Source organism: Engystomops pustulosus, chromosome 7 (assembly GCF_040894005.1).
Source record: "Engystomops pustulosus chromosome 7, aEngPut4.maternal, whole genome shotgun sequence".
In the NCBI taxonomy this organism is placed as follows: Eukaryota; Metazoa; Chordata; class Amphibia; order Anura; family Leptodactylidae; genus Engystomops; species Engystomops pustulosus.
In genome coordinates this window covers 155,339,241-155,365,179 of record NC_092417.1, presented here as the reverse complement: position 1 = coordinate 155,365,179, position 25,939 = coordinate 155,339,241, and the positions used below count along the sequence as shown (strand labels likewise).

General features: G+C 45.1%; 1 protein-coding gene across 1 annotated transcript; it reads right to left on the bottom strand.

Annotated features, from left to right (window-relative positions):
* Positions 1-1,901: 1,901 nt before the first annotated feature.
* On the bottom strand, positions 1,902-25,939 carry NXF1 (nuclear RNA export factor 1). The gene is made up of 21 exons (XM_072118455.1): positions 25,763-25,939; positions 17,815-18,022; positions 17,168-17,309; positions 16,649-16,732; positions 16,449-16,553; positions 16,021-16,098; positions 14,066-14,135; positions 13,897-13,985; positions 13,635-13,742; positions 12,583-12,692; positions 10,542-10,578; positions 10,282-10,350; positions 9,341-9,396; positions 8,750-8,860; positions 8,616-8,674; positions 8,391-8,506; positions 7,164-7,203; positions 6,200-6,272; positions 5,724-5,906; positions 5,502-5,562; positions 1,902-4,910 (listed from the first exon to the last, which is right to left on the bottom strand). The coding sequence occupies exons 1-21, from the start codon at positions 25,788-25,790 to the stop codon at positions 4,872-4,874; spliced, it is 1,866 nt and encodes a 621-aa protein (XP_071974556.1). The 5' UTR covers positions 25,791-25,939; the 3' UTR covers positions 1,902-4,871.

The following is a 25,939-nucleotide window of genomic DNA, read 5'->3' as shown; positions in this document are numbered from 1 at the left end:
TTTAGATGCTATCTAGCTTCATTCTGTCACTCTGTCATGGCCATGCTGTTGCCCATAATTTTGGCATAATGGTGCGATTATGCAGCCTCAGAGGCATCCATGCATGCTGCCCCTGCTGTTTCCTGTCCATTTCCGTGGTGTTTCCATCCTTTTCTGAGGTTCCCAGGTGTTTGGCCAAGCTTCCCTGTGCAGAGCCTTGGTCCCCTTGAAAAATGCTCGGGTCTCCCATTGACTTCAATGGGGTTCGTTATTCGAGACGAGCACTCGAGCATCGGGAAAAGTTCGTCTCGAATGACGAGTACCCGAGAATTTTAGTGCTCGCTCATCTCTAGTTGTATCGTATCATCTGCTCTGCTCCTCATGCTCTACAACAGTGATGGGCAACCTTTTGAGCTAGGTGTGTCAAAATTCGCCAAAAAAACGAGCATAACTCGGGTGCTGTGTCACCTTTAGGAAAAACCTAATTTTGTAATAACATGTCCAGCAGCGGCCTCCCTTTACTACTACAATACCCCTAGCGGCCTCCCTTTACTACTACAATACCCCTAGCGGCCTCCCTTTACTACTACAATACCCCTAGCGGCCTCCCTTTACTACTACAATACCCCTAGCGGCCTCCCTTTACTACTACAATACACCTAGCGGCCTCCCTTTACTACTACAATACCCCTAGCGGCCTCCCTTTACTACTACAATACCCCTAGCGGCCTCCCTTTACTACTAAAACACCCCTAGCGCCCTCCCTTTACTACTAAATTACCCATAGCACCCTCCCTTTAAATATAATATAATAATAAACTTACATACTTACCCAGTGATGTCTTCTTCCCTGTAGCTTTACTGCAGGCGGCTCGGCTCCTCCAGGTTGCACCGCGCGCCTCGGGTCACGTGACTGACGTGACCTGACGTCAGGTCACCTCAGTCACGTGACGAGCAGCGCGCATTGCAGCCTGGAGGAGCCGGAGGAGTTGCAGAAGGTGGGCGGACCAACGCGGCGCCGGACAGGTAAGCAGGGGGCAGAAACACAGGGACGGGGGCGGGACATTACCACAGGGGCAGCACATTACACAGGGACAGAAACACAAGGACGGGGGCGGGACATTAACATAGGGGTAGCACATTACACTGTGGCAGCACATTACACAGGGAGGGGGGGGGACAGCGGGCGCTGGGCGGCCGCGTGTCAGCAAAAATGACTACGCGTGTCAGTGCTGACACGCGTGTCATAGGTTCGCCATCACTGCTCTACAACATGCTGCACATTAAAGATAGCAGCTGATAACAGTGGGGTAAGTGGCTGAATTGTCATTTATTAAATGTAATAGTGTACCCTTATAAAGAATGGATGGACCATTACTCAAGCCGTTATAGCTCTTGTGTCCCCCCCCCCTTAGACTAAGCTCTGGGCCCTCACTCCTACCGTTCCATATGAATATTTGTACTCTAATGTAATATATTTGCACATGCCCCCTATGAATTATAAAGCGCTACGGCATATGATGGCGCTATATAAATAACTATTATTATTATTCCATGGTCAGCCACTACACAGAGAACAAAGTTCTATTTCTCTCTGTTCTCTCGGTGCTGAAATCAGCTGATGAGCAGGGGTCAGTGAAGAATAGGACAAGGATGACGCGGTAGTATTTGGCTGGAAGATCCCTTAAAATTTCAGATTTGTAACATCTGTGTCCGGTGTGAACCTACCTGCAGAAACGTAGGTACATTAGGTACAACTCATACACTGTGGTTGGGGAGAAGAATCAGAATTTACTAGTGGAGATGTGAGCAGCTGACCAATTAACCAGACTCCAGGAGGCCTTTACATGTTTCAGGTTCTTCCATGCAAATAAAACCTGTGAACCAAAAATTAAGAAAGGAAACAAAACAGAAAAACCCACTTTTTTATCAAAGAAAAAATAACATTTATTGAAACATTTCACAGTGAGCTCGTTTACTTTATACAGGTCAATGTTGCGATACAAAATAAATCAGAATTTGTTACAATGTGACGGACTCGGGGGAAGGCAGATACAAATTATGAACATTTCCATTAGGGAGGAAGAATCATACACAAAGTTATTGGTAGTGTCTGCTCTGAAAGGAACAAGAGGAGTTTCCAACAAAATAGAGGCACTAGAAGGGCCAACCAAAAATAATCATTCCTGCCGACAGAAACCAGAGCTCGGATCTGGAGAGTAAACGGCAATGCAAGGTCTTGGTTAGTTAATGTTTGGGAAATGACGTTGAGTTGTCTGTGAGATATGACCAGTGCAGTGCTACAGTATGACCAGTAGGGGGCACTGCATTGTGTAGCGCTATAAATCATACATAATACAGGTCAATGAACATTAATGCCACAATATCGGACACATAAATATCATTCATGGGGAATGTAGATGACACAACCCAAGCTACAAAGTTAAAGGAGTTCTACTAAATTAGAAAAGCAAGGCCGACCTCTTCCAAAAAACAGGATTAGTGCAGACTTCTACTGTGACATCACACCAAACCTGCGCTGGGGGTCTCACAGTTTGTGGAAGGCAGCAGCCGTGTTTATCTAATTCTGTACATTCTGTTGAAAACTGTATAGAAAAAGCTCAAACCATCCACTGCCAAAATTACTGGAACGATGGGCAGAGAAGGGACCGAGCGGATGACCACCCATTACACACGTGTCCAGATTGCAGCCCACCCTCCATCACACGTCCACGATTGCAGCCCACCTACCAGACACGTCCACGATTGCAGCCCACCCTTCATTACACACACACACACGTCCAGATTGCAGCCCACCCTCCATTACACACACACGTCCAGATTGCAGCCCACCCTCCATTACACACACACACGTCCAGATTGCAGCCCACCCTCCATCACACACACAAACACACGTCCAGATTGCAGCCCACCCACCATTACACACGTCCAGATTGCAGCCCACCCACAACAGACACGTCCAAGATTGCAGCACACCCACCACAGACACGTCCAGATTGCAGCCCACCCACCACAGACACGTCCAGATTGCACTCCAGAACTACACATTCATGCAGACATACACCCGGCCCCATTCAAGTCACCCCCAGCCCCAAACCAAAATATAAACCACCCATTTCTGCATCTTCCATCATTTTGACCCATTTTGCCTAAAACCAGACAACCCAGGATTTGCAAAAACACAAAGATAAATTGACAAGATAACGGAGGCTTCTGTACACGAGATATTCCATTTCATAGACTCGCACAGGCTTGGTGTATACTAGAAAGGAAGGATAAGGAGGAGATCTCCATTGTGTCCAGTCTGAGTACAAGGTTTACATTAGGATATTACACATCACTACTGCTAGGGCGCCTTTACATAGCTCTAATGAGGTGGAGCCATGCTGGAGGTAGCACCCAGCACCCATCCGGGGCTCCATAGCTTCATGCTGGAGCAAAAGATGTTGCAACCAACAATCTATAGATCCCCGATGTATGTAAAGGCACCCTAAAAGCTGGGTGCACACATAGAAGGAACATCTCAGCAATCACTGGGACACAGAGATGGCAATTTACATATAGAAAAATGAATTCATAGTAACTAAATTTAGCCCTCGTTCTCGGGGTTTCATGTAGAATTTTTGGTTTTTTTTTTTTTTAAGAAAATGAACTAAATGATTAATAATTGCCTTATCTGATCACAGTGATGTGGAATCATAGATAGATTAGTATCAGCGCAGACATACATATCCACACGCAACTCTCAACCACATAAAATACAGAACTTTGCACATCCCAAATAATCCCCCATTTGACCCCTGACCTCCCCCAATCAGCACACACACATCACTCACTGTCAAGAGAGCCCCTCACCCTTTCAACCCAGCCCGAGAACTGTAACTTTCCCGTAAGTGGTTCTGTGAAAAATACTTCTTATAGACAAGTTATAGTAAAAGAAGAAAAAAAAAAAAAATACTAAAAAACCCCCAAAACATATAAATAAAAAAAAAAAAAAAAAAAAAACACAAGCCAATTAAAACTAGATTACAGGTAATAAAACTATAGGACACAAATATATTGGGTGTGGATTGAACGGATATGTGTAAAGCATCGCAGCAACGAAACCTACAAAATACAAAGCGCCGCGTTCAGTGTTTGTTGTTTTCTGAAATACATTTTTTTTTTTTTTTTGCGTTCCGTTTGTCAATATAAATAAACAGATTTATTGTAATAAAAGAAAAAAAAAAAAACTTAAAAAAACTACATGGAAATCTTCAGTGGGAGCACTGTACATTGTGACCCCCCCCCCCCCCCCCCCGTTGCTATACACAGGGGAGGGTCAGTTGTGTAAGATTGGGGTATGAGCAGCGTGTCAGCCCCACAAAAATAAACCTACAGAAAGGAATCAGCCGGCGGCTTCCAACGCGCAGGAGTCTGACGAGTTCCTATGGGCTTATTCTTTGGGGCCAATTCTGTGATGTCAGTAAACCAATTCATGATGCTGTATAACGCCCCCCCCCCCCTCCTGGAATATTTGGGCATCACGTGTCCATCAAATGCCAAATATTGCGAATCATTCATTGTCGCACCTTGAAAAATAACAATTACTGGCAACTGGAAAGATCCAGGAAAAATGTGACACATTGCATGGAGCACGGCATTAGTATTCTTCATCTGATCCTTATATTGGGGTATGGGGGGGCAACAAAATATATGTACAAGTGTAGATTGTCCTGTTGTTGGAGGTTGGTTGGTATAAGAACAACTGGTATCGGGCCCCAGTCAGACGGGAATTAAAACACTCGTGTCCTTGTATCCCGAAATAGTTTTTATGGCATTTACATGAAACCTTTTTAAAAACGACCAAGGAAGGACTGAAGGTGGAGAGTTCACTTGATGAAGGCAACTTCAGGGATTTTACCCTCTGTCTGCAAATGGGAAATAAAACAGGTTACGGATCTAAAAACTTTGTACATTTCCATAAAAAAAAGATATCAAGAAGTGTCTCGTACCCAAATGTGCACCACTTCTACTTACTCTATGCGTTCTTTAAGGGGGGTGAACATTATTAGATCAGCATGGCTGCTCCCCCCCTAACATACAGCACTGTACCTATTCCTAAGTTGTGAGTGGACCCTTTCAGTTTGAAAGGGGATTGCCCTTGCAGTATAAGGGATAACTAGCTGATTGGTAAGGGGGGTCCCCAGCAGTTGGACCCTCACCATTCACAACAACCCCTAGCAATCTAGAAAATGGTGATCCCTTTCTCACTAATGTCTAGATCGATTCCCTGCTATTCCATGTCAATGGGAGCTGTGCTCGGCGCTTTTCATCTTTGCCATACAAGTGGAGTGTATGCTCGCCCTGCTGCTTCTTCCCTGCTGGGGATACGTGGGGGGTCCCAACAGCTCTACCCTTATCAGCCTTATCTACTCTAATAACTTATATAATGGGACAACCTCTTTAATACCAGACAACATCCGGACTGTTCTGCACCCAAGTTCTTCTAATTTTCTTACCTTTAGCTTCAAAAAAATATTTGCTGCCTGGTCGAAGTCCCATCCATTGTCTTGAAGACACCTGATAGAGAAGATGTAGGATTATAGAAGGATAATGTACTGAACATTTTCTGACTGCTATAATATGGCTCATACAATGTATCAAGAGTGATTCCGCCCAAGAGGCTTTGATAGGATTCGCTCCTTTTGACACATTTGCTGGACAGAGATGTAAAATCTTACTTCTGAGCCCATTCCGCATTCATCCCGGAGAACACGGAGAACGCTTGCACTATTTCTTGGGGCGCTGGTGCCAGCACGGGTACGGGGCTGCTGGAAGGGGTGGGCGCTGGTGTGGCAAATGCCTTCCTAATCTCCTCTGTACTGGCATTCCTGATAAACTGCTCGTCGTTCACTAGGAGGAGCCTGAGGATTACAAATAAAGGGTTATGAAAAAAGTTATATGACATATAATAGGATAGATTCCGTAAAAGTTACAATTAACTTCCCTAGAAGTAGAGCCCTTCCAGAGAGACATATACAATCCTGTCTGTCACTTCCCGCAGGGGAGGTGGTTATGGCTTAATGAGAAAGGGTCACTTAAGAGAGGTCAAAAGGTAAAAAGATTTGGGCTCAAAGTGTCTGAGGATGCACATACAACACTTTACTGCAGCCAGCAGTTCTGTAATAGAAAAATGAAGAGATAAATTCTGACTTACCCTCCATCAGGACCTGGCACAGCTATGAAGACCCGTGAGAATGCACGAACAGGATCATTTGATTGCCCCTCAACTAAAAGGAGTAAGAAAATATGTGTTTCAGTGCAAGTGGCCCCTAGTTATTCTAAAACTGCAATGACATGTGCCATAACAGATTCTTATCCGCAGGTCGGCTCTGGCTCCTGAGCATCCATGTACGCCTCCTGGTAACACGTGGTCTGTGTGGTCCGCTCCTCCGCCGATAACGGCAGAAAAGACTGCGAAAATGGGCAGGAATAGGACCAGCTCCAAAAAAATTGCAGCCTGGGCTGTAACTTCATATACGTGCATGAGAGGCCAAAGAAAGACAATGTTCAGGTGTAGGTAGCCTTTCACCCCAATCCACATCATGCTTGTGGTTGTCTGGGTCGTACTAGACATTATGGGAAGGGGAGAAGAGTCTATTTTGGCACAGTCCCCTTATGGTTTGACAAGCAAGAACCAACATAATCACTTTTCCATTACGACTTCTTTATGGTCACAAACACAGGGTTTGTTCAGAGGATGAAAAACATGGCTGCTTTCTTCCAAAAACATCCCCTTTCATGTCCACAGGTGGCGTAGTTATTGGTATTGCAGTTAATCTTCATTCATCTATATACAGCTGATCTACAATACCATGGTCAGGTGCGGCGCAGTTTCTGAAAGAAAGCAGCCAGGTTTTTGAAGCCCCATTAAGTATGAAGAATTAATTCCGTATGTTGGCACCACACGGGGGGAGCTTGCTGCATATGTATTCATTATTCTACACAGCCGTATGAATGTTTGTAGTGAGACCCAAAATGTAGACACGTTTTTGATAAAAGGTCCTGATGACCACTTAATGATCTCACTGCTAGGTGGAATTCAGCACAGATTTTCGCAGCAGAATGAGACATTATGTTATATTACGGGACAGGTCACCTTTCCACTTCAAGTCTCTCACCTTTAAATACCCCATTCACAACAAAACTCAGTAGCGTAGGCTGAAAAGAAAGAAAAAACACCCCATTAGTGATATGTAACTGATGATATCAAGAGTGCAGAGTTATGGTCACTGCAAGAGGCCCTAACCATTTCCACCCAAAATTGCCAAGGGTATTTTAACGCAACACTTCAGACTTCCCTACAAAATCATGTGGCCATTACACAGTGGCAGTGTTATGTGCAGCGGACGGCCATACTACATATATACAGGTGGTCCCCATCTTATAGACGACCCCTAGTTACTAACAGCCCTCTGAATGTTGGTAATAAACTGTACTTTAGTCCCATGCTACAATGATCAGCTGTAAGGACCTATGCACAAACGTCCCACATATACGTCCCCCATAGTTGTCTATGGTGCCCGGGCTCCGCTGTGGGCGCAAAAAAGATAGAACTTGCTCTATCTTTTTGCCGTAAGCACAGCATGCGCTACTATTCTCTACGGGGAGAATGATACTATTCCTCCTCTCCACCGCACCAGACGTGTGGATGCAGCCAGAATTATCAAAGGTGTTTGCATTTAAGATTTGTTAATCCTGGTTCTTATGACAATAAAACGTTTTAAAATCCAAGTGTCACAGAGAAAAAAAAAAAATGATTTTGTCTGGGTTTACAGTTATAAAATATACAGTTCCGATTTACATACAAATTCTAATTAAGAACAAACCTAGAGAACGTCTTATACGTAACCCAGGGGCTGCCTATACATATATGTGTTACATACAAGAAAGGTTCTTTAGGTTTGTTCTTAATTCGGTTGTATGCAAGTCGGAACTGTAGATTTTATAATTGTAACTCAAGACAAAATTTTTTTGGTCTCTGTGACAATTGGATTTTAAAACTTTTGGGTTGTCATAAGAACCAGGATTAACAATAACGCTTAATTGCAAACACCTTTGATTAAAGTTACAGATAATCATCGTAACCTAGGGCTAATGTACAGTAAATTACCAACATCCAGAGGTCCATTTGTAACTAGGGGTCGTATGTAAGTTGGGGACCCCCTCCATATGGGCTATGTTGAGAGAATTGATCTTCCCTTTTAGAAGGAAGGGTAACAGGCGAGTTACAGTCAATTAAATACTTTAAAGTTAATGTACAAGTTATTGCATTATGCTGAAAATTATAAAGAAATATATCATTTAAAAAAATAAAATAAATAAAGGTATAAAAAACTTAAACTTACGGTCTGAGCAGTGACGTCCACAACAAAGGAGTTGAGGTCGTGCTGTGTACGAGGCAGCTCATTCAGGAAGCTGACAACACTAAGGCGTTTGTGCTTTAGCAGCTTATAGCGCAATGCTAGGGGGGAAAAGTAAGACCAGAATTGAGCAGCTTTGCTTTAACACCAGTAATTCTCATCCTGCAGAAATAGCTGAACAACAATAATAATAGAAATCTCAATTCTTACCAGGATCACGCAATCTTTTAATATTTCTGCTGCTGTTAAAATAATCTCCAAGACTGCTCCTATGTAGAGAGACGTCACATTAGAGAGAACACAGAGGAAAAAAAAAAATTCTGCGGGGAAGGAAAATTACTGACCTGGAGGGATTCTGTCCAATCGGGCCAGGAATGCTGAGCGAGCAGCAAGCTTCATCGTGATAAACGTTTAGGAGACCCTGGCGATCGTCACCATCATAGCAGGCGTAATATCTACAGGGATTCAAGTGTATAAAATACAGGATTGGAGGCAGAAGAAGAAAAGTAATAAAAAAAAGTTTGATGGAATTGGTCATGGCAGTGATCAGACTACAATCTTTCAAAGCACCTTGTATCGTCTTCCCCACCAAAATATAATAGAAAACACTGAAAAAGGGGGGGCAAGATCTTAATCTTTCGGCAGTCTGTAGGTACCTCCTTTTCTTGTCTTGAGGCTCTCCGGTACAAGAGTGGTGTAAATAGAAGCCCCAGATAAAAGGTCACAACAAACCTAAATCTCCAATGTGTGAATGATAAAGTCCAGAAAATATGATACTACACTCCAGTATCCCCAATGCTGCAAAACTTTAGTGCAAGGGCCACAAATGGTTTCATCAAGAATGAATACAGGAATGGCCCTCACTGTTTGTTCAAGTCTAAGTGATGTGATGTATTGCTAAAGAAAGTCTAACAAGAAGGTCCAGATCTACTTACTGTTGAAGAAATCGCAAAATCAATGCTTTGATATCATCTGTGGCAAGATAACTTCCCTGAAAATAGACATGGACACTTATAAGACATTGATCAGTAAAGCCCAGTTCATAACCATCTCTACTTTTCATTACGCTTTCCATTTTATGGTCAACTTTCAAGCACGTATGTGAACTTAAAGGGGTCGTCCACTTTCAGCAAATAATCGATGTTTGTGTAGTGAAGAGTTATACAATTTCCAATATACTTTCTAGATCTATTCCTTGTGGTTTTTTTCTTTCTCTGCTTGAAGCTTCTTATTGAATTACAGCATTGTTCACTGTGTGTGTTTCCTTAGTGATGTAATGTCACATAGGTAACGAAAATGTAGAAAAGACCAGCGCTTCAGGAAACACGTAAGGTATAAAAATAGCTGATATTCTTTATTCGTTCCTCTTTAAAAACTTGAATCAAGGCAGACAGTGCACAACAATAGGATCTTTTCTACATTTTCGTTGCTGCCCTGAGTCTATGGGGGATTTTGTGTCCGTGCGCTGGGAACATCTCGTCTGAGTGGTGAGCTGGACTTTGCTTCTTTTTCCTTTATATAAATGTCACATAGGTGCATCGCTTGGTATATAAGAGACTAATCACATGACCGGGAATATAAAGAGCCGTGCACTTGTGTGACATCACATGACCAGGGAAATCACAAGTCGTGCACCTGTGTGACATCACATGACCAAGGGTATAACGAGCCGTGCACCTGTGTGACATCACATGACCAGGGATATCACAAGCCGTGCACGCATGTGACAGTATCCACTGTAAGTAACCAAAGAAGCTTCCTATAGAATGACAGCAAGCAAAGATCTAGAAACCCATGAGGAATTCATACAGAAACACAATCAATATCAATTATTTGCTGAAACTGGACCTTACCTAAGTTTTGAGCAAAATCTTACCTTGCAAGGAGGGAGCGTGGTTGGGGTTTCTACATCAAATGTGATCGGTGGAGGAAGGTCGTGTCCATCCTGTTCAAGAACATAAATACAAAAGAGTGGAAAAAAGAAAAAAAAAATAGAAGGAATAGAAAATAGAAGATAAAAGAAGGTAGAAGAGTTAAGAGGAATAAGAAAAGAAGTAGAAGAAGTTAATTTTACTGACTTAGCTGCCTATAGACAAGGCATCACATGCCTACATAGATAATACACGTTGATCTCACCAGTTGCAGGAGTTTGGGAAATCGTTCTCGCATGGCACTGTCATCCAGGGCAAAATCCGCAGGTCCACGGACAAAAACAGGAACACAGAGAACATTAGTTCCGGCAAACCATAAACCCAGACCCCACCACAGCCTCTACAATACCCTGACAGCAGGTGCTGGTGAACCCCTGGTCTCTGCAATGGGAAGGGAGAATTGCAGCCTTGCCCTCTGCCATGTCTCTGCTGGAGGACACACTTATGTGCGAGGTGGGGAATAAAAGCCATCGGATTTGTGGGTTTATTTATCCGTCATATACAGGCTACTGTCACACACAGATACAATATGCAAGAGCAGACTGTAAAATGTAACACAGTGACAAATCTGCTGTGGATAACGGTATTGATATGCAACAAGGAGAAGAATCTCTGTGGTCATACTAAGGAGGTCAGCTCACAGCGCGGGCAGGGCATGATAATGCCAGGGTCATATAGAGAGTACGACAAAGAGAGAGGGAGCACAAGTACGTGGCCGGCCGGGACATATTACTCTGACCACCTTGGTGTTCTCATTGATCAGAGTGAGCTACCATACAAACACAGTGAAAAGCAAACCCTCGAGGCAATCCTAATAAATAATAAAAAAAGAAGTAGATATAGAAGTGATGATACAGAAAAACAAAAAACATAAAATAAGGAAGGACAATGGAAAGAGGATGTATATGCATGTGGCAATGTGTGGCATGGGATGGCAAGAAGGTGGCAGATGCCAGTAGGGAAGAGAGAGGGGTGATGACCACGGGTACAGCCTGTGCCAGTACTAGGAAACCATACGCTGCATCTGGCGCCATCCACCTCCAGCTCCTCCCTATTATAAGGGTCTTTGCTCCACATTCAAAAACGGGTTACTTCATTTTACGGCTCCTCCGCACGGGAGCGCTACTGCCTGGACTACCAGGCCCATCTGTAGGAATTATTTTCCACCCCTTTAGGTCTTTAAGGGCATACAGCCCACCCTCCTGGCAGGGAGGGTTCCAGACACACAAGGGTTAACACACATACACAAGGACGCACTTTGGGCTTAACTCTCCGCCCTCCTGCTTCAGTCTTCATCTTCTCTGGGCTGTGGTTAGGTCTGCCTTAGGTTGCTCCCGCCTGGGGAATCTTACCCGTCATAGACCAGACAGCCTCTGTGCGATACGAAAAAATTTAAAAGAGGGAGGAGAGTGCGAGTTCTTTACTGGCGGACACCGGGTCTACAAGTGATCTTGATCGAAAGGCGAAAATTGAGCATTGGGAGGAGCCGGAGGAAGACCCGGATAGAGCAGCCGGAAAGAATTTAGCGGACTGATAAAGGCTGTATCATGTGGAGCGAGGAAGGAAGGTGTCATGGTAGGAGTCACATACAATGGAAGATGGATGATCAAAGGAATGAGGAAAAGAAGGAATAACTGAGGATTGTCATCAGGAAGGAATACATAGGGGTGTTGCAGGTGTGTTTAAAACACTATGCTATAGAAATGAGGCAATGTTAATATCACATTAGGTAGCTCTATGCCAATATGGCTGATCAGTTCTATATATAGAAGGGTCATATACCATGGGGGACACTACAGTATGCCTCAAGAGACTAATTATACCAAATAATATGTAGTAAGAAGCCTCCAGTAACTGTGCCCCCTCCCTGCTGGAGTCTCATCATGTAGGCGGCTCAGCATACAAAGCCACGGGAGGTTTGATGATGCCCTTTCGTAAGCTGACATCTCAGTACCATAAATAAGGAGCAGCTCTTTCTCTCCGCAAGTGACATGCTGCCTTGGGTATAGGTAAACATATTAGCACATCTTATCAATCATAGTAATTTTATCAGGATAAGACTTGACTAAACATGTGAGGGCCAACTGGTAGTCAATGGGATCCACACACATGGGTGATATGGACTGATACATGTACGTCTGCCCCGGGTGTGTGTGGTGAGAAGAGACAGTGGTCCCAACCTCAGTAAATTACAACAAAAACTACAACCACAGTTTCTTCAGATTGGGGCCAAGTGCCAGACTGACCTGATGTATAGGTTTTGGTCTTTGAAGAATTTGCAGAGTGGGTTTCCATCTAGCCAAAGCATCTCCAGTTTGAGTCCTTTAATCTTATCCAGATCCTTTTCGGACCTCAGCTGTACATAGGAAAGAGGAGGGGGGTTATTTTCACTACCTCCATGAAAGGTAATTCAAGGGTTCCAGAAGTTGGTCTCCCATCAATCACAGGAATGGGGCCTCCAGTGATCCAAAGAATTAAGATCCTGTTGTCACTAGTGACTGAGAGGTGGAGTGGACGGGAATATGTGTGCCCTGCTGCTCTATCCACCGTCTACAACAGTTCTGGAGTAACCCGAGCGCTGTGCTCAGCCATTTTCATAGAACTGAATGGAGCCCTTTAACTTTATTGCTCCCGTGACACCACTCGACCAGGCTGGTTACTGTTCTATGTATATGTTGGGGAGGGGTTTATTAAATTCTGCACAAAAGCAGCCATCTATCACACTTGATGAATAATTGCATAGTGATGTATGATTTTATCTCTGATGTCCCTCAGCTAATGTTCCTTGTTGTGTGATGCTGTACCGTTTCATTTCTGTGCCAATAAAGCAATTTAAAAAAAATAATAAATTAAAAAAAAAAAAAAAAAAAAAAAAAACACACTGAGTGGAGCAGCAGAGCGACCATGACTCCACCCATTATAAGAACAGGATTCCCATTATCCCAGTCTCAGGAGACGGACCCTCACTGACCAGCTCATAAGCCCCTACACTGTGGATAGAGGACAACTTAAATGGTTGGTACAACCCCTTTAAAGAGGATGTACATCAAATCCTATTCTCTGGATCCCATTATCGCTATACCAGAGGGTCCAAACAGTCAGATTTTCACCAATAAGCTTGTCAACCCCTATTCATAATTTCATAAGTTGGGAAGAACCCCCCTGGAAAGTGAAGGAAAGAATCCAGTAAGGAGCAATGTTTTTGCCAATTGATATGTTTTTTTTAACACATCAATGGGACTGAAACAAAAGGAATTGTAATGGATAGTAACACAAAGTCTTCAAAAAATGCACTCACCAAGTTGTCCGACAGGTTAATAAGCTTGAGATTTGGGGCTTTAAGGTGAATATCTGTCAGATGATCCAGTTTATAGAGTTTGTTGTTACTGAGATCCAGGGACAGCAGCTGGTTACATGGAAAAACAAGATGGTCAGTTACATATTAACCAGATTATTAGAAACCAATGACTTTGAAGTTGTATGCATTTCGCCGTCTATCCACACATAAGCCTCACAGCTTTGGGTATAAAATGGTCCACATACAAAAGACAGAAACTCACCTCTGGTACGTTCTCTTCTATGATTTGCAGCATGGCGGTCATACAATTCTTCCGGTTCAGGATGATGTCTACCTTGTTTTCAATCAGGTCTATAACAAAAGGCAAGGGAATTAAGCGATGTGTGGTGTGGGAAAGAAGTGTGGGGGAAGAAAGATGATTTTCTGGTTACCTGGATCTAATCGAATGGATCTCATGTTCAGAGCTTGTTGGGCACCATCATATCGTTTCTGCATACAGTTCTACAACATCAGAGAGGCAATTATACAGGTTAATGGCCTATGGCACAGAGGGGGCCCAAAATCTCCAATACCTCCATATGTTACATTTTTAATAATTTTTTGAACATTTTTGTTATACAGTACACAAAAAGAGGTAATATACATTCAAATGTTTTACATTTAAACTCCGGAAACCACTGGAGCATATGATGATATGATCATATATGGCTTTTCTCGTCTATATTTGTGGTTATATGCAAGGTGAAGTATTGTTGCTAGTAATGTCTAAGTTGAAATAAGACATTATAGAGCACAAACAAACAGTCATATGCAACAATCAGAGTGAGGGCCTTGCTTGCAAGAGCTACAGTCTGAGGCTCCACATTTAGGAGATTATTCTGTTTTTGAGGTCTGGTTTATAGTTTTATCCAGGCTTTATATGTGGAGTTTTTCCATTGGTGGATTAGTTGGTCTATTAATACATGTTGGGTACTCCCAAACCACCTGCGTCTTTAGTATTGGTCATTATATCCAAGGAGATTCTGCGACATTTAGGTAAATTTCCTGAGTCGGGCATTACGTTTATTATAGAAGGGTTTTAGTATTTTCATGGGGATAGTTCTGAATAAAAATAGATCTAAAATGTGTATTTACCAAAATATGTCGCTATTCTTTCACTATTCCTCCCAACCAGGATAGTATGGCTTTATTATAAATATATATATTTTAAAATCCTAGTTAAAAGATTATCTCTCTGTTTAGAAGAGATACAGGGCAGAAGGTGGAGGGGTGAGGTATGGCAGGATCAGCTGAGAGGTTAGAGAGATTTCATAGTATGTCTAGATGAAAGGATCTTATTTCCATATACTGGGTGGTTTATAGGTGGGATCTTGCTTTTAAGAGATCTAGTGTTGCACCCGGTTTTCTTGCCTTGCAATTAGTTTTTAGTAAGTAAAAATTATTTCTCTGGTTACTACTGGATGATGCCTACCATGACTCACTACCATAAAACCTTCCTACAGGAATCGCTATTTAAGCCCAGAAAGTGTATCGCTTCAAAATGGTACAATTTCATTACGCCCATTGTGAGGATGTGGAAATCTGATGCTACCATACATATCCTTAATATTTAAACACAGAAACTTCCCAGACAAGTTTAATCATGTTTGGGGGGGGAGTGGTGCGATGGAATAAAATGTTTCACTTTCACAGATTTCTCTTGGACCCAGACCTGACCAGCTGGTCATAACCAGTGATGGGGGACCACAACACCCATAGTCTCTTATATAAAAGACTCCAAGGTACCATTCATTACTTTCAACTAAAACAGTCTAAAAAAAAAAAAAAAGACTGTCAGTAATGTTTAATTTTACCTAGCTTCCTGACAAAATCCTTTGTGAAGTCCTAGGGGTTGGCTTTGCTTTGGATGCATTTCCAAGAACACCACATGACTTGTCTGTGCCGTTAACTCCTCAGCATTCAGCCACCCCCCGCCCCTTTGTGCTCCTTCACAGGAGCAGAGCTCACAGCCTGGTAAGCTGACATCAGTGGGGAGGCAGGAGCTGGCTGTAAAAAAGCACAAAGGTGGGGGCCAAGCTGAGGAGTCTGCAGCACAGGTAAGTCACATGTTTTTTTTTTGTTTTTTTTTTTTTTAGATGCATCCAAACCAAGGCTCAACCCCTGGCACTACACAGAGGATTTTGTCAGGAAGCCAGGTTAAGTTAAAACACACAATTATATTTTAATTCAAATGCTTGAAAAAGGCAGATTTGCATTGCAGGTTTGATGGGATTCTGCAACCTGTCTATAGTGAAAATGAGGCCCCTGGTGACAGGTTCCCTTTAATAAATTCCAGTGCTACCTCTAAACAGTCCAGATAACAAGCAATTACTGTTATGTGACATACCTTTAAATGTAGGATTTCTTCATCTGCCAAATTCTTTGGCATCTCAGGTGGTGGACATGGACGTGTCAAAATTGTAACCTGAAATAGATACATGAAAATTACTGCAGCGCGTCTGATCACTCCTACCATATACTGCAATACAACTGTATTACTGCATATGGGAATTTTGCTACCGAACTTTATTGTTCCACTCCTAGAAGACCATTGGAAATCTTAAGGGGAGACATAATCACGGGCTATGCCATAAACGTGTGACAGATGCAGGTCCACTTCAAAAACTGCTACTCATGGACATGCCATCAGCTGCAGACTATGCATGGGCAGTAGGAAAGCTGGTGCAAAGAAAAGAAGTGACCCAACTGGCATAACCTCCACTTTTTTGTTGCCACCAGTGTAGTATTGGTGAACATTTACTACAAAATTCTTACCTTGAAGTTTTCTCGGTCTGTGAACGTCCGGGAAATCTGTCTTAAAGCTTTGGCCACCGCAGAGTCCTCCACATAAAAATGAGCCCGGGAATGATCGCAAAAATACTAAAGAAAGAAAATGTAACATGAAAATATGACAAATGATTTTTGGCATTTATTTTAGTTAAAATAAAAAAAAAAAAAAGAGAGAGACAACTTACACCAACAGGAGTGAATGGTAGGGTACAGGCACTTTGCAGAAGACCGATTAACCAGCCCTTATCGTATTTTTTCCCATGAGGAATCTGATTTTGGAAGAAACAAAAATGGATTATAGCTTTCCTTAAATGAAGAAAACTCTAGATTATATTATGTGCTTTTATGAACAAATCATTGGACTGAGAGAAGCATTGCGGTTGTTTCAATGAATTGTCTCCCATCCAGGAAAAAAGTAGAACTTGTTGATTGTTGAGATAGAACCAGTAGGTATTCCAACAATGACTTGGGCGTGGGGTCACGATTCCCCTAACTAAAAATTAAAGCACATGTTCCATTGTCTTATGGGGCTTTGGAACAGCATTGATACCTCCAGCATTCAATGAATGAATAAAGTGGAAGTGTATTTAGAGACTAAGGAAACCTCTAGTAAGCAGACCCCCTACTGATCAGCAAGCTCTCATCTATCTGCATGGTCCATAATTCAGGCCCAGTTTTTTTTAACCTTTAGCCACCTGACTTACCGTGACCTTGAACCAGCTTTTATCCTCTCTAGGTTCGTTTCTTGGGTGATGAGACATGTCTCTAGAAGAGTTTCCATGGGCATTGATTCTGTCTCTTGCTTGTCTGTCATCCTTTTTCCTCCCTCCACGACTGTAAGGATTGCTGGAAGGATCCAGGATACAATCAGGTTATTGTGGACATATCTTACTACCCAGGAACGGCCCCAAACCTTTGAATGATTCTGCCTGCTTTCAGCATACAAAGCCAAAACAGAGAACAATGCTGGAAGAGAAGCTCTTTTCTCTCTGTTGTGGCCGGATCAGGTAACTATCTTAAATTAATGGAAATTAAGCCGCAGTAAGGCAGCTTGGTCACTAAACAGAGAACGGAGCCGTTCTTGTGGTTTTGTTCTGTGTTTCTTCTAGGCAGTAGGACTCAATAGCAGATTGGTGGTTGTCAGACCTCCAATGAACTGATATTAATAATTATTATCTTGATTAAAGTGGTTGTCAGAAATCCATAGAGGTGGATTAACACGTGGCAGATCTTATTGGGTTGTTTTGGCACAAAGAAAAGGAATTTCAGCAAGTTCAATGGGTGGGTGGTAAGTTTCTTTTAGTTACCCCTGATACCCCAAATATCAGCTCACCCTTCTTTGTCTACTTACAATCTTGAGCGACCGGAGTCATGTGCCTCACTCATAGGAATATCTCCATCTTCATCATCCAACCTGGAACGAGGATTGGGTGCGTATCCACCTCGGCTCTGAAACTTTGACCTGGACTCTGGACCTTCACTGTACATTTTGACCCGGAAGGGGCCACGTCCTTTCCGTTTTTTCATGAAATGGCCTCCACCAAACCGGTCATCATGATCTGGAGGAAAAACATTTTTATTAAAATTTATCTGGTTATGGTAGCAAAGATATAATAATACAAGGCTAACTGGTTAGTATTTTATCCCCTATACAAAGTTGTGCACACGTAAGACCATCGCTCAAAAACCAAAAAGGTCTCTCTCACAGTGAATCAGGCCTTCTCCACTCCATTTTCACTGTACAATGTGCAGGCAGCATGTTATAGAGCAGGAGGAGCTGAGCAGATTGTACATAATGCCCTTTCTACAGGCAGCATGTTATAGAGCAGGAGGAGCTGAGCAGATTGTACATAGTATCCTATCTGCAGGTAGCATGTTATAGAGCAGGAGGAGCTGAGCATATTGTACACAGTGTCCTATCTGCAGGTAGCATGTTATAGAGCAGGAGGAGCTGAGCAGATTGTACATAATGTCCTATCTGCAGGCAGCATGTTATAGAGCAGGAGGAGCTGAGCAGATTGTACATAGCTTGCACAGTCTTAGCTTCCCCTGCTCTGCAAGATGCTCCCTGCAGATTTCATTTTCTCAGTGATGGGTTCACTTCAAACCAGAAGACCTAAAATATATGCAAGGTTTATTTTGGCTGTGGCGACAGACATTACATGGGACGGCTTGGACAAATTTGTAAAAAAGTTTGCATGTGTTACAAAACAAACTAAAAGAAACCAAAGCAATTACATCCACATATCCTCCTGTCAACGATGAGCGTGCTTCTATTTTGGTTAAACAAAGTGTAACTTAACCGGACACCCAAAAGACATCGGAAAGATAGAAAGTCACTGCGCAGAAGGAGTGGGGTAGCGAATCAAAAATACATCTCTTCCCACCCATTGAAGGTGTCCATACACTGTACAAGTGGTATACCGGTCATCAGTAAAGGATCCCTAAACAAGTGTTACGTTTTATAGGTTTTCAATACCTGATCAATATGGTTCAGATGCGTCCCCCCCCCCCCCCCCACTACAGCTGCCTCCAGTTCTGTAAGTATCACAGAATAAACTTGGGATACTGCACCTCTATTCCTATTCAGACGTCCATTGGGGGAATTATATACGTCGCATATGCATCCCCCACAGGCCGGCAATACGGGCACAGCACCGTATGGAGCGGTACAGTGCCGCACGTGTTTCTCGTTCTGTACCCGGAAAAAAGATGGCACTTGTCTCATCTTTCCCCAGAATACGACGCCATGCGCCATACATTGCTGTGGAGAGGGGCGGGGGTGGGCAGCTCCTCTTCCAGGCCCCTTGTGACCGCCGTGCTATGGTATGGAGGTCACGCCTTCGTCTGAATTTAGCCTAACTTCAATGTGAGATGACCTGCAGTTACCAGACTAGCCCACTACACAGAAAACGGAGCTAGACTTCCATTTTTATGCTGTGTTCATTCCTTTGCCAGGGACGGGAACAAACAATGGGGCGCCGGGAATCAGAGCTTTACAGATTTATGGATGTCATAAGAGGTGAGTGGACCCGATAGTTGGGTTCTGCCACCTGACCAGGGCATAATGCCAGGTTCCCAGTCGACCAGCCAATTCAGCAAACTGACACCCCTTAGCAAATAGCCAAGGCTATGATCGGCCAGGGAGGTCCAGGTCTGGGTCGAATCTGACTGTGGGTCCGCTCATCTGGAGTTACTTTCAGGGACTATAGTAACTGGCTCTCCTGAGTATAGGTAGTGGACCTCCACTGGTCCATGGAGGTAACTGATTGGATGAAGCAAATTCAGTGAACCCCAAACCATCCACCACCCAGGGAACTTGTAGTCTAGCACAGGCCAAAAATTGGAAGCAGTGGAGGAACAGGGAGCAGATTGGGCAGGAATGCCTCGATGCCTCACAGGACCTGCACACACCATTATATAGTAGGATAAGATAGAATATGCTGGATATTGGATGTTGTCGTTATACGTCCTAATAGAACATGCAGCTCATTACAGCACAGTTTCAGTACATGAGAGCGGACACCAGTTTTATAGTGACATATAGCTGCACCTATGGTTTCCAAAAATGGGTTCCACTGTAACCCAAATGAAACGTGTCGCTGGTCACAAAGGTCTATGGCGCTGATGGAGATAGCGGAACCAAGTGCTAGTCTTATTCTGTCAGTGCCACAGAGAGTGAACATGATCGACCTGTCACTTCATTCATTTGGGGTACGGTCCCCTGTTCTCTGTATCTGTGGGGGGTCTCACTACTGGCACTTGACAAACCCTTTAAATGTCTGCTGCAAATGTGATCACAACCCTAGATCTATAGACAGTATAAAACCCCCATTCATGGCCGCGGCCAGTAATAACCCCAAATGATACCAGGCAGCAGCTGATCTCCCAAAGTTTACCTTGCAAATATTAATAACACAAAGTGTACACAGCGCAGCGGCTAAGGTTTCATAGGTCAGAGAATTAAAGGAATACGCTGGCATTGATACCTCGCAGGACCTGCACGCACCATTATATAGGCACGGTACATGTGGCACATACTGCCTGCTGTCTTTAATCCTTCGAATACAACAGTTCTGGTACATTGCAGCCGATACCAAATATATGGTGATCACTGTCCCTTCATAAGGATCGTGTTCCCCTTTACCCCTAACATTTTTTGCCATATGTTACTTTGCAGAACATCTAGAAACATGAAGCGCGCTGTAACACTGATTCCCAGAATACGGCTGCTGTGACCCAGTCCACCTGTACAGGTTTCTTTGCTGCAGAAAAGTCACAAAACTTTATCTAACTTGTTAAGTGCTGAAAAAGCAAAACCCAAGTCAATCAAATGCATTCACGTATTTTATTAATATCCTGTATGTTTATGTACGGTTATGTCTACAAGGCACGTGCACTACTAGTTTAACACTGCACGTCACCGTCCCCTGCTACTCATCATATCCCCATAGATGTCGTCTATTCATCTCTATGGCAACTTCACACAACGGGGGGCCGATTACCAACAGATTGTGCAGCTAAAAAAACAGCTGATAAACTCATCTTGTAAGAAGGACTGCGAGCAGATATGCCAAGAATTAAAAATTTGAATCACTAATACTATCAAAATCCATCATGATAAACCAGGGACATTACTCATAGATCCAGGCACCGTGACTCTGGTAATCCTCTTATATTTATTATCCATGGAGTCCTTCCATCTAAAATCAATTTTTAAAATGAGCTCCTGGGGGTGGTGGGCGTTACCAGAGACCCTCGTTGCTGTAGATTTACAGGCTGTTACACTGTGCAGGAGCACTTTTAAACTCCCCCCTTGCACTTTCTGCTGCTTGAATACGCAGGCGGAAAACAGACGTGTTCTGATCATTGTAACAGCCCATATGGCTACATTTCATTAGCATAATTTGAAAAGTTGATTTTAGAAAGAAGGAGGTCATGGGTAACAAATATAAGCAGATTACCACAGTCATGGATCTATGTCAGGATCTATGAGTAAGTGTCCCTGGTTTATCGGGTTTCATTGTGATGTTAGATTACCATACATTACAGGGTTTACAAGTATAAAACAACCTGAAACCAATGAAAAGTGTATAGTACGTGACAATGATCCTGGATAACAGAATGAAGGTCCATCTTAAAGGGGTTGCATGTCCCTCACCCCCAGGGCATGTGTGTAATCATCAGGGTAATATAGGCCTGTTCTATTTAACTGTTAGTAGCTGATCCGCACGATTTGGGACCACTGTTATGCATCATAAGGGACTTAGAGTATTGCTACAATCAGCTGGTTGAAGGGGCCAGGATTCTGGAAAACAACTGGGACAATCACCACTATTTAGTATATAGCAGAGGATAAGAAGCTGACAGTGTATAAAAATTCTTCATCAATAAAAATCATATTTTTCTGCAGATTTCCCATTCACTGAGATGACATGACATGAAGGTAACCATGAGATATAATGATACGGCGCTGGCTCAGGAGCACGCATTGTCTTCTCTTCAGAATGCAGTCAATTATAAAACCATAGTAATGAGAGTCACCGGCGTCATGGCGAGGAGCAGCTAGAACTAGTTACAGCCCGGCTCAGTGTAATGGGCTGTGACTGCGGCTTTATCTGTCTAAGTGCTTGGCCTGACGTAATGCCTCAGCTTATACACACGAGGACTGGCACGAGGACTGGCACACTGCTGGACTAGCTGGACTCTCACTGCTCCCTGAAGCTTTTTCCCACTCTGATAAATCACAACTGCTACAGAGTAGGTGCTAAGTGTAAGATATCCTAAAAGTCCCTTCTCTGTACTATGAGCCGACACCGGGGAATGCCATCGGGTCACAGAGCTGATAAACCAGTAGGAAGTGCAACCAGTCTAACACATGACTCAGGCAGGATTGGCACCGGGCTGAGGGCTTGGCAGCAGCCACAATGTCATATCCTATATCAGTGATGGTGAACCTTTTAGAGACCGAGTGCCCAAACTACAACAAAGACCCGCTTATTTATCGCAAAGTGCCAACACAGAAATTTAATTTGTGATTTATACTCCCTTCTCTGTCACAGTTTTCATTGATACCAGCCCCTGAGGACACCAATAAAGCAGAAATAGTCCCAGGTACAGCTGGCACTTTAAAATAGCTATGTGCACATCAAGTACTGGGCTGTCTGGGACTGCAGGAAGATACCTGGAGTCCTCTCTGGTGATGGCCTGAGTGCCCACAGAAAGGGCTCAGAGTGCCACCTCTGGCACCAGTGCCATAGGTTCGCCATCACTGTCCTATATCATGTGGTTCTTCAGGTTTTTAGAAAACGTTTGCGCTTTGCTAACATAAGCCATATTGAAAGAAGAATTGCAGTGACGTCTCAAAGCCACCGCTGGTTCTTACAGCTTATTATTGGGGGAAGCAGATGACCCCCACACATCTAGCACTGATGACCCACCATAAGGATAGGTCATCACTATGTATCCAATGTTCCCTGGGATCCTCCCGATTTTATGTGTGTGGATTATTATATACTCAGTGCAGCAGAGTGACAAAACAACACGTCCCAGCGGAGCAGGAACCCGGGGGCTGTGTATATTCCCAGAAGTCACCAATAGTTCTACTAGGAAATCAGAGTCACTGTACATTTATCACCAGCATCATATACATGCACAGGAGATCTGGTGCCCCCCGACATGCTGCACTATATACAGGAGATCTGGTGCCCCCCGACATGCTGCACTATATACAGGAGATCTGGTGCCCCCCGACATGCTGCACTATATACAGGAGATCTGGTGCCCCCCGACATGCTGCACTATATACAGGAGATCTGGTGCCCCCCGACATGCTGCACTATATACAGGAGATCTGGTGCCCCCCGACATGCTGCACTATATACAGGAGATCTGGTGCCCCCCGACATGCTGCACTATATACAGGAGATCTGGTGCCCCCCGACATGCTGCACTATATACAGGAGATCTGGTGCCCCCCGACATGCTGCACTATATACAGGAGATCTGGTGCCCCCCCGACATGCTGCACTATATACAGGAGATCTGGTGCCCCCCCGACATGCTGCACTATATACAGGAGATCTGGTGCCCCCCCCGACATGCTGCACTATATACAGGAGATCTGGTGCCCCCCGACATGCTGCACTATATACAGGAGATCTGGTGCCCCCCGACATGCTGCACTATATACAGGAGATCTGGTGCCCCCCGACATGCTGCACTATATACAGGAGATCTGGTGCCCCCCCCCCCGACATGCTGCACTATATACAGGAGATCTGGTGCCCCCCCCCCGACATGCTGCACTATATACAGGAGATCTGGTGCCCCCCCCCCCGACATGCTGCACTATATACAGGAGATCTGGTGCCCCCCCCCCCCGACATGCTGCACTATATACAGGAGATCTGGTGCCCCCCCCCGACATGCTGCACTATATACAGGAGATCTGGTGCCCCCCGACATGCTGCACTATATACAGGAGATCTGGTGCCCCCCCCCCGACATGCTGCACTATATACAGGAGATCTGGTGCCCCCTGACATGCTGCACTATATACAGGAGATCTGGTGCCCCCCGACATGCTGCACTATATACAGGAGATATGGTGCCCCCCGACATACTGCACTATATACAGGAGATATGCCCCCCATATAATATATAGGAGATATGGTGACCACCACATACTGCAGTATATACAAGACATATAACCCCCCAACACACACACATACTGTACAATATACAGTTGAATGGTGACACACACTTCCCTATATACAAGGATATGGTGTCCCCCAGAACATAAAGTATCCTGGAACACAGAGTTGGGTGTGTAGCAGGGGAGCAATATCTACTGAACACATGGCAGTGCCAGCGTTTGTAACACATATGGAGTTGTGGCAAGGCAGCTGTACATGAAGAACCCAAATACCAGGTCCCCACAGTCGCTGCTCCCCCACCCCCACATACCAGGTCCCCACAGTCGCTGCTCCCCCCCCCCCATAAAAAAACCAGGTCCCCACAGTCGCTCCCCCCCCCCCCAAATACCAGGTCCCCACAGTCGCTGCTCCCCCCCAAATACCAGGTCCCCACAGTCGCTCCCCCCCCCCCCTAAATACCAGGTCCCCACAGTCGCTCCCCCCCCCCCTAAATACCAGGTCCCCACAGTCGCTCCCCCCCCCAAATACCAGGTCCCCACAGTCGCTCCCCCCCCCAAATACCAGGTCCCCACAGTCGCTCCCCCCCCCCCAAATACCAGGTCCCCACAGTCGCTGCTCCCCCCCAAATACCAGGTCCCCACAGTCGCTGCTCCCCCCCAAATACCAGGTCCCCACAGTCGCTGCTCCCCCCCAAATACCAGGTCCCCACAGTCGCTCCCCCCCCCCAAATACCAGGTCCCCACAGTCGCTCCCCCCCCCAAATATCAGGTCCCCACAGTCGCTCCCCCCCCCCCAAATACCAGGTCCCCACAGTCGCTCCCCCCCCCCCAAATACCAGGTCCCCACAGTCGCTCCGCCCCCCCAAATACCAGGTCCCCACAGTCGCTCCCCCCCCCCCCCCAAATACCAGGTCCCCACAGTCGCTCCCCCCCCCCAAATACCAGGTCCCCACAGTCGCTCCCCCCCCCCCCCAAATACCAGGTCCCCACAGTCGCTCCCCCCCCCCCCCAAATACCAGGTCCCCACAGTCGCTCCCCCCCCCAAATACCAGGTCCCCACAGTCGCTCCCCCCCCCCAAATACCAGGTCCCCACAGTCGCTCCCCCCCCCCCCAAATACCAGGTCCCCACAGTTGCTCCCCCCCCCCCCCAAATACCAGGTCCCCACAGTCGCTCCCCCCCCCAAATACCAGGTCCCCACAGTCGCTCCCCCCCCCCAAATACCAGGTCCCCACAGTCGCTCCCCCCCCCCAAATACCAGGTCCCCACAGTCGCTCCCCCCCAAATACCAGGTCCCCACAGTCGCTCCCCCCCCCCCCCCCAATTACCAGGTCCCCACAGTCGCTCCCCCCAAATATCCAGTCCCCACGGCCCTCTCCCTCACAGTCATTAGGGTAACTCAGTTTCTTGTGCACCCCCATGACACAGATACAGTAACTCTGTGACACCACAACATTACTTGTAGACAGCCACCTGTTAGTGTATACAGATCCCCAGGCCGCCGCCATAATGACCCCCTCCCCCTCCAGTCCAGGCCCTGCCGCCCCTCACCCTCCGCGGCTCCATCATCGTAGATCGCCCAATAAACCCCCCGGATGAGTCACATCAGCCACTAGAAGGACGCTCCCATCTACGGCACTTACCGACATAGGAGCGGCCGCCGTCCGCCATCTCTAGCTCTCACTCGCCCGCACGGTAGAAGCTAGAATGCGATCGGGATGTCAGTGACGTCGGCGGTCACGTGCACTGCGGGGGTCACGTGACTCGGTCTTCTCTATATAGAGCGCGCCCCCGCACGGTTGTGTAGGAGCGGGGGTCGT